General features: G+C 42.1%; 1 protein-coding gene across 1 annotated transcript in view; it reads right to left on the bottom strand.

Annotated features, from left to right (window-relative positions):
* Positions 1–10,000, bottom strand: part of LOC120041301 (receptor-type tyrosine-protein phosphatase beta-like) — a 102,081-nt gene that overhangs the window by 24,725 nt on the left and 67,356 nt on the right. The window contains exons 18-19 of the mRNA XM_038986240.1: positions 4,348–4,453; positions 3,725–3,805 (exon numbers count right to left, since the gene is read on the bottom strand). Coding sequence (XP_038842168.1) covers positions 3,725–3,805; positions 4,348–4,453 — 187 coding nt within the window. The remainder of the gene's footprint in view (positions 1–3,724; positions 3,806–4,347; positions 4,454–10,000) is intronic.

Below are 10,000 nucleotides of genomic sequence, written 5' to 3'. Positions count from 1 at the left end.
TCAGAGTGCCCTCTCTCTCCTCACACACTCATCTTGTTACACACTCCATTTTGTTACGTCGACTAAGAGATTCAGTGCCCTCTCTCTCCTCACACACTCATCTTGTTACACACTCCATTTTGTTACGGCGACTAAGAGATTCAGAGTGCCCTCTCTCTCCTCACACACTCATCTTGTTAATCCATTTTGTTACGGCGACTAAGAGATTCAGAGTGCCCTCTCTCTCCTCACACACTCATCTTGTTAATCCATTTTGTTACGTCGACTAAGAGATTCAGAGTGCCCTCTCTCTCCTCACACACTCATCTTGTTACACACTCCATTTTGTTACGGCGACTAAGAGATTCAGAGTGCCCTCTCTCTCCTCACACACTCATCTTGTTACACACTCCATTTTGTTACGGCGACTAAGAGATTCAGAGTGCCCTCTCTCCTCACACACTCATCTTGTTACACACTCCATTTTGTTACGGCGACTAAGAGATTCAGAGTGCCCTCTCTCCTCACACACTCATCTTGTTCCACACTCCATTTTGTTACGGCGACTAAGAGATTCAGAGTGCCCTCTCTCCTCACACACTCATCTTGTTCCTCCCTTTTGTTACGGCGACTAAGAGATTCAGAGTGCCCTCTCTCTCCTCACACACTCATCTTGTTACACACTCCATTTTGTTACGTCGACTAAGAGATTCAGTGCCCTCTCTCTCCTCACACACTCATCTTGTTCCACACTCCATTTTGTTACGGCGACTAAGAGATTCAGAGTGCCCTCTCTCTCCTCACACACTCATCTTGTTCCACACTCCATTTTGTTACGGCGACTAAGAGATTCAGAGTGCCCTCTCTCCTCACACACTCATCTTGTTACACACTCCATTTTGTTACGTCGACTAAGAGATTCAGAGTGCCCTCTCTCTCCTCACACACTCATCTTGTTACACACTCCATTTTGTTACGTCGACTAAGAGATTCAGAGTGCCCTCTCTCTCCTCACACACTCATCTTATTACACACTCCATTTTGTTACGGCGACTAAGAGATTCAGAGTGCCCTCTCTCTCCTCACACACTCATCTTGTTACACACTCCATTTTGTTACGTCGACTAAGAGATTCAGAGTGCCCTCTCTCTCCTCCACACACTCATCTTGTTACACACTCCATTTTGTTACGGCGACTAAGAGATTCAGAGTGCCCTCTCTCTCCTCACACACTCATCTTGTTACACACTCCATTTTGTTACGGCGACTAAGAGATTCAGAGTGCCCTCTCTCTCCTCACACAATAATCTTGTTACTTCCTCTCAGACCTACGCCACTCTGCTGAAATGACCTTTCAATTACATTTACTCTTTAATTGAACCTTTATTGAACCAGGTTGTCCCATTGAGGGCCGAAGACCTCTTTCACAAGAGAGACCTGAACATGCAATTACATTGTTTACGACAACCCTAGAAGGTTCATGAAATTACACAGACTGTCTGTTGGTGGTGGACCGATGTTTATATACTGAGCGTTTGGTGCAGAGACAGTGTGTTGAGGGAGACAGGAGTTCACTGTGTTGTCCATCCCCTCTCAGTAGTGACTGACAACCCAGGGATCAATTATGATAGTCCCTCCCCTGTGTCAAGGCCTGCTGACTGATGAGTGACAACCCAGGGATCAATGATGGTAGTCCCTCCCTTGTGTCAAGGCCTGCTGACTGATGAGTGACAACCCAGGGATCAATGATGGTAGTCCCTCCCTTGTGTCAAGGCCTGCTGACTGATGAGTGACAACCCAGGGATCAATGATGGTAGTCCCTCCCTTGTGTCAAGGCCTGCTGACTGATGAGTGACAACCCAGGGATCAATGATGGTAGTCCCTCCCTTGTGTCAAGGCCTGCTGACTGATGAGTGACAACCCAGGGATCAATGATGGTTGTTCACCAACAGAACAGAGTGGTTTAATAATTGCATCCATTATTTCAGCACAAACACACACGCATGCACACATGAGCGCACGTACACACACACACATCTATTTTTAGAGACAGGGAGAATGACGTCTCTCTCTGTCCCTTCACTCATACTGATTAAGGTTCCCTGCGAGTGAGTGTGACGATGGACAGAAAAAACTTGGATGGCATCAGAGAGGAGACGAGAGGAGAGACAGAGGAGGGAAGGGGAGAGCAGAGGAGAGAGAGAAGGATGGAGAGATGGAAGGATGGAGAGAGGGAAGAATGGAGAGATGGAGAGAGGGAAGGATGGAGAGAGGGAAGGATGGAGAGATGGAAGGATGGAAAGATGGAACGATGGAGAGATGGAAGGATGGAGAGATGGAAGGATGGAGAGATGGAAGGATGGAGAGATGGAACGATGGAACGATGGAGAGATGGAGAGATGGAAGGATGGAGAGAGGGAAGGATGGAGAGATGGAAGGATGGAGAGAGGGGAGAGAGGGAAGGGTGGAGAGAGGGAAGGATGGAGAGATGGAAGGATGGAGCGATGGAAGGATGGAGAGAGGGAAGTATGGAGAGATGGAAGGATGGAGAGATGGAAGGATGGAGAGAGGGAAGGATGGAGAGATGGAAGGATGGAGAGATGGAAGGATGGAGAGATGGAAGGATGGAGAGATGGAACGATGAAGAGATGGAACGATGGAGAGATGGAGAGATGGAGAGATGGGAGGATGGAGAGATGGAAGGATGGAGAGATGGAGGGAGGGAAGGATGGAGAGAGGGAAGGATGGGGAGAGGATGGAGAGATGGCCTCAGTCTGTCATTACATGTCAAGTCAATGCACTGCTAGTCCTTCTCTCTGCTCTGATCCCCATGTCAATCACTGGGTTTAAGTCATGTATATTTCAGCAGTGCTCTCTCTGTGATCTCTTTTCTCTGTCAGTCACTAGTTGGAAGGACTAGGAGGCAGCGACTCCAGTATTTGCTTGTCACTCCTTCAGTCTCAAGTAATGTCTTTCCTATAATCTTCACGACAATGCAATTACACATGAAGACAAGTTTGTTTCTCGGTGCTTCTAAACTCAAAGAGCGTACAGTTGTAATGAACAACTCTTTATGATTCAGACGTTGAAATCAGACATTAAAATCAGACGTTGAAATCAGACGAAAAAATCAGTAGTTGAAATCAGACATTAAAATCAGACGTTGAAATCAGACATTAAAATCAGACGTTGAAATCAGACGTTAAAATCAGACGCTGAAAGGGGTAGGGTAGCTACGCTAGCTTGGTCACTGGTGAAGGATAGCTACGCTAGCTTGGTCACTGGTGAAGGGTAGCTACGCTAGCTTGGTCACTGGTGAAGGGTAGCTACGCTAGCTTGGTCACTGGTGAAGGGTAGCTACGCTAGCTTGGTCACTGGTGAAGGGTAGCTACGCTAGCTTGGTCACTGGTGAAGGGTAGCTACGCTAGCTTGGTCACTGGTGAAGGATAGCTACGCTAGCTTGGTCACTGGTGAAGGGTAGCTATGCTAGCTTGGTCACTGGTGAAGGGTAGCTATGCTAGCTTGGTCACTGGTGAAGGGTAGCTACGCTAGCTTGGTCACTGGTGAAGGGTAGCTACGCTAGCTTGGTCACTAGTGAAGGGTAGCTACGCTAGCTTGGTCACTGGGTCTGAATGGTAAATAGACCTGCATGTTATCCACCTTCCAGGGAAACTGAATGTTACGATTGCGGATGATGTCACCAAGGGGAAGCATATAAAGGGAAAAAGGATTCTGTGTGTCTCACCTTCTGACTCCAACGTACATCCCTGATGTAGGCCCCTGCTTCCACATGCTCATCCGTACCACTGGGCTCTCCTGTACTGCCCTGTGTACACACAACCATGCAATCAATTCAACTGTAAATTAATATCTTGTTTTAACCCAGTTTGTAAAATTGTATTAGATTTGCCCGAATGGGTAGCACAATGCACAACACACAACACACACACACACACACACACACACACACTACAGTACGTCTGTCCAGCAGCAAATTACTCAATCTTCAGTCATTTATACATAATTCCTAATTACACAATCATTAGCGTGATAAATGATAGGTTCTGGACTCTATAATAAGGTTAGACATCATTGGTAGACTGAGTTTGAGGATGCTGATCATTAGAGCTCCAGCTTACTTCCTGTATAAATAACAAACAGAAACATTATTTACTGTCTAATAGCTCAAGACACATGAAAATATACAACTACATGTGAGTTCCAGCGTTATTTTTGTTCGTGTCACCAAAGGAGTATCAAACTGTGTTAACCCACTGAGCTAAAGCCTAGGCATTATCCCAGAGAGGTAACGCAGGTCTTCAGGTCTCAGGCAAGGTGAAACATCCCAGTCCTGGACTAGACACTCACACTTTACGGACTCTCTGCCTGTAGACGAGGAGGGAGATGACGGCGATCAACATTCCGATGAGGAACATTCCAGCGCTGATGCCCTCGATGACTCCGCTGAGGGGCTCTGGGAGAGAAAACAATAACACACAAACATCCATGAATAAAACCCCTTACTGTGACTGTGACTATAGTAGTAAAACCCCTTACTGTGACAGTGACTATAGTAGTAAACCCCTTACTGTGACAGTAACTATAGTAGTAAAACCCATTACTGTGACAGTGACTATAGTAGTAAAACCCCTTACTGTGACAGTGACTATAGTAGTAAAACCCCTTACTGTGACAGTGACTATAGTAGTAAAACCCCTTACTGTGACAGTGACTATAGTAGTAAACCCCTTACTGTGACAGTAACTATAGTAGTAAAACCCATTACTGTGACAGTGACTATAGTAGTAAAACCCCTTACTGTGACAGTGACTATAGTAGTAAAACCCCTTACTGTGACAGTGACTATAGTAGTAAAACCCCTTACTGTGACAGTGACTATAGTAGTAAAACCCCTTACTGTGACAGTGACTATAGTAGTGAAACCCCTTACTGTGACAGTGACTATAGTAATAAAACCCCTTACTGTGACAGTGACTATAGTAGTGAAACCCCTTACTGTGACAGTGACTATAGTAATAAAACCCCTTACTGTGACAGTGACTATAGTTGTAAAACCCCTTACTGTGACAGTGAATATAGTAATAAAACCCCGTACTGTGACTATAGTAGTAAAACCCCTTACTGTGACAGTGACTATAGTAGTAAAACCCCTTACTGTGACAGTGACTATAGTAATAAAACCCCTTACTGTGACAGTGACTATAGTAGTAAAACCCCTTACTGTGACAGTGACTATAGTAGTAAAACCCCTTACTGTGACAGTAACTATAGTAGTAAAACCCCTTACTGTGACAGTGACTATAGTAGTAAAACCCCTTACTGTGACAGTGACTATAGTAGTAAAACCCCTTACTGTGACAGTGACTATAGTAGTAAAACCCCTTACTGTGACAGTGACTATAGTAGTAAAACCCCTTACTGTGACAGTGACTATAGTAGTGAAACCCCTTACTGTGACAGTGACTATAGTAATAAAACCCCTTACTGTGACAGTGACTATAGTAGTGAAACCCCTTACTGTGACAGTGACTATAGTAATAAAACCCCTTACTGTGACAGTGACTATAGTTGTAAAACCCCTTACTGTGACAGTGAATATAGTAATAAAACCCCGTACTGTGACTATAGTAGTAAAACCCCTTACTGTGACAGTGACTATAGTAGTAAAACCCCTTACTGTGACAGTGACTATAGTAATAAAACCCCTTACTGTGACAGTGACTATAGTAGTAAAACCCCTTACTGTGACTATAGTAGTAAAACCCCTTACTGTGACAGTGACTATAGTAGTAAAACCCCTTACTGTGACAGTGACTATAGTAGTAAAACCCCTTACTGTGACAGTGACTATAGTAATAAAACCCCTCACTGTGACAGTGACTGTAGTAATAAAACCCCTTACTGTGACAGTGACTATAGTAATAAAACCCCTCACTGTGACAGTGACTATAGTAATAAAACCCCTCACTGTGACAGTGACTATAGTAGTAAAACCCCTTACTGTGACAGTGACTATAGTAGTAAAACCCCTTACTGTGACAGTGACTATAGTAGTAAAACCCCTTACTGTGACAGTGACTATAGTAATAAAACCCCTTACTGTGACAGTGACTATAGTAATAAAACCCCTTACTGTGACTATAGTAATAAACCCCTTACTGTGACAGTGACTATAGTAGTAAAACCCCTTACTGTGACAGTGACTATAGTAGTAAAACCCCTTACTGTGACAGTGACTATAGTAGTAAAACCCCTTACTGTGACAGTGACTATAGTAGTAAAACCCCTTACTGTGACAGTGACTATAGTAGTAAAACCCCTTACTGTGACAGTGACTATAGTAATAAAACCCCTTACTGTGACAGTGACTATAGTAATAAACCCCTTACTGTGACAGTGACTATAGTAGTAAAACCCCTTACTGTGACAGTGACTATAGTAGTAAAACCCCTTACTGTGACAGTGACTATAGTAGTAAAACCCCTTACTTTGACAGTGAATATAGTAATAAAACCCCTTACTGTGACAGTGACTATAGTAGTAAAACCCCTTACTGTGACAGTGACTATAGTAGTGAAACCCCTTACTGTGACAGTGACTATAGTAATAAAACCCCTTACTGTGACAGTGACTATAGTAGTGAAACCCCTTACTGTGACAGTGACTATAGTAATAAAACCCCTTACTGTGACAGTGAATATAGTAATAAAACCCCTTACTGTGACAGTGACTATAGTAATAAAACCCCGTACTGTGACTATAGTAGTAAAACCCCTTACTGTGACAGTGACTATAGTAGTAAAACCCCTTACTGTGACAGTGACTATAGTAGTAAAAACCCTTACTGTGACAGTGACTATAGTAGTAAAACCCCTTACTGTGACAGTGACTATAGTAATAAAACCCCTCACTGTGACAGTGACCGTAGTAATAAAACCCCTTACTGTGACAGTGACTATAGTAATAAAACCCCTCACTGTGACAGTGACTATAGTAATAAAACCCCTAACTGTGACTGTGACTATAGTAGTAAAACCCCTTACTGTGACAGTGACTATAGTAGTAAAAACCCTTACTGTGACAGTGACTGTAGTAGTAAAACCCCTTACTGTGACAGTGACTATTGTAATAAAACCCCTCACTGTGACAGTGACTATAGTAATAAACCCCTTACTGTGACTATAGTAGTAAAACCCCTTACTGTGACAGTGACTATAGTAGTAAAACCCCTTACTGTGACAGTGACTATAGTAATAAACCCCTTACTGTGACAGTGACTATAGTAGTAAAACCCCTTACTGTGACAGTGACTATAGTAGTAAAACCCCTTACTGTGACAGTGACTATAGTAGTAACACCCCTTAATGTGACAGTGACTATAGTAGTAAAACCCCTTACTGTGACTATAGTAGTAAAACCCCTTACTGTGACAGTGACTATAGTAGTAAAACCCCTTACTGTGACAGTGACTATAGTAGTAAAACCCCTTACTGTGACTGTGACTATAGTAGTAAACCCCTTACTGTGACAGTGACTATAGTAATAAACCCCTTACTGTGACAGTGACTATAGTAGTAAAACCCCTTACTGTGACAGTGACTATAGTAATAAAACCCCTACTGGTGACAGTGACTATAGTAGTAAAACCCCTTACTGTGACAGTGACTAATAGTAGTGAAACCTCCTTACTGTGACAGTGACTATAGTAATAAAACCCCTTACTGTTACAGTGAACTATAGTTAGTGAAACCCCCTTACTGTGACAGTGACTATAGTAATAAAAACCCCTTACGTGACAGTGACATATAGTAATAAAACCCCTTACTGTGACAGTGACTATAGTAATAAACCCCGTACTGACGTGACTATAGTAGTAAAACCCCTTACTGTGACATGACTATATTAGTAAAACCCCTTACTGTGACAGTGACTATAGTAGTAAAACCCTACTGTGACAGTGAACTATAGTAATTAACCCCTTACTGTGACAGTGACTATAGTAAATAAAACCCCTCACTGTGACAGTGAACTATAGTATAAAACCCCTCACTGTGACTGTGACTATAGTAGTAAAACCCCTTACTGTGACATTGACTATAGTAGTAAAACCCTTATGTGACAGTGACTGTAGTAGTAAAAACCCCTTACTGTGACAGTGACTATTAGTAATAAAACCCCTAACTGTGACAGTGACTATAGTAAAAAACCCTTACTGTGACTATAGTAGTAAACCCCTTACTGTGACAGTGACTATAGTATAAACCCTTACTGTGACAGTGACTTAGTAATAAACCCCCTTACTGTGACAGTGGACTATAGTATAAAACCCTACTGTGACAGTGACTATAGTAGTAAAACCCTTACTGTGACAGTGACTATATAGTAACACCCCTTATGTGACAGTGACTATAGTTAAAAACCCTACTGGTGAGACTATAGTAGTAAAACACCTTACTGTGACAGTGACTATATTAAAACCCCTTACTGTGACAGTGACTATAGTAGTAAAACCCCTTACTGTGACAGTGACTATAGTAGTAAACCCCTTACTGTGACAGTGACTATAGTAATAAACCCCTTACTGTGACAGTGACTATAGTAGTAAAACCCCTTACTGTGACAGTGACTATAGTAATAAAACCCCTTACTGTGACAGTGACTATAGTAGTAAAACCCCTTACTGTGACAGTGACTATAGTAGTAAAAACCCTTACTGTGACAGTGAGTATAGTAGTAAAACCCCTTACTGTGACAGTGACTATAGTAGTGAAACCCCTTCTGAGTGACGTGACTATAGTAGTAAAACCCCTACTGTGACAGTGACTATAGTAATAAAACCCTTACTGTGACAGTGACTATGTATAAAACCCCTTACTGTGACAGTGACTATGTATTAAAACCCCTTACTTGACAGTAACTATAGTAATAAAACCTTACTGTTACAGTGACTATAGTATAAAACCCCTTACTGTACAGTGGCTATAGTAATAAAAACCCTTACTGTAACTATAGTAGTAAAACCCCCTTACTGTGACAGTGACTATAGTAATAAAACCCCTTACTGTGACGTGACTATAGTAATAAAACCCCTTACTGTGTCAGTGACTATAGTAGTAAAACCCCTTACTGTGACAGTGACTATAGTAGTAAAACCCCTTACTTTGACAGTGACTATAGTAATAAAACCCCTTACTGTGACAGTGACTATAGTAGTAAAACTCCTTACTGTGACAGTGACTATAGTAGTAATACCCCTTACTGTGACAGTGACTGTAGTAGTAAAACCCCTTACTGTGACAGTGACTGTAGTAGTAAAATCCCTTCCTGTGACAGTGACTATAGTAATAAACCCCTTACTGCGACAGTGAATATAGTAGTAAAACCCTTACTTGACAGTGACTTATAGTAAACCCTACTGTGACAGTGACTATAGTAAATAACCCCTTACTGGACAGTGACTATAGTAGTTAAAACCCCTTCTGTGACAGTGACTATAGTAGTAAAACCCCTTACTGTGACAGTGACTATAGTAGTGAAACCCCTTACTGTGACAGTGACTATAGTAGTGAAACCCCTTACTGTGACAGTGACTATAGTAGTAAAACCCCTTACTGAGACAGTGACTATAGTAGTAAAACCCCTTACTGTGACAGTGACTATAGTAGTAAAACCCCTTACTGTGACAAGTGACTATAGTAGTAAAACCCCTTACTGTGACAGTGACTATAGTAGTGAAACCCCTTCTGTGACAGTGACTATAGTAATAAAAACCCTTATACTGTGACAGTGACTATAGTAATACCCCTTACTGTGACAGTGACTATAGTTGTAAAACCCCTTACTGTGACAGTGAATATAGTAATAAACCCCTACTGTGACAGGACTATAGTAATAAAACCCTACTGTGACATAGTAAGTAAAACCCCTTACTGTGACAGTGACTATAGTAGTAAAACACCCTTACTGGTGACAGGTGTACTATAGTAATGTAAAACCCTTC

The sequence above is a fragment of the Salvelinus namaycush genome, unplaced genomic scaffold (assembly GCF_016432855.1).
Source record: "Salvelinus namaycush isolate Seneca unplaced genomic scaffold, SaNama_1.0 Scaffold432, whole genome shotgun sequence".
Lineage (NCBI taxonomy): Eukaryota > Metazoa > Chordata > Actinopteri > Salmoniformes > Salmonidae > Salvelinus > Salvelinus namaycush.
The sequence above is the reverse complement of the archived record's forward strand: the minus strand, read 5'-3'. Positions and strand labels throughout refer to the sequence as shown.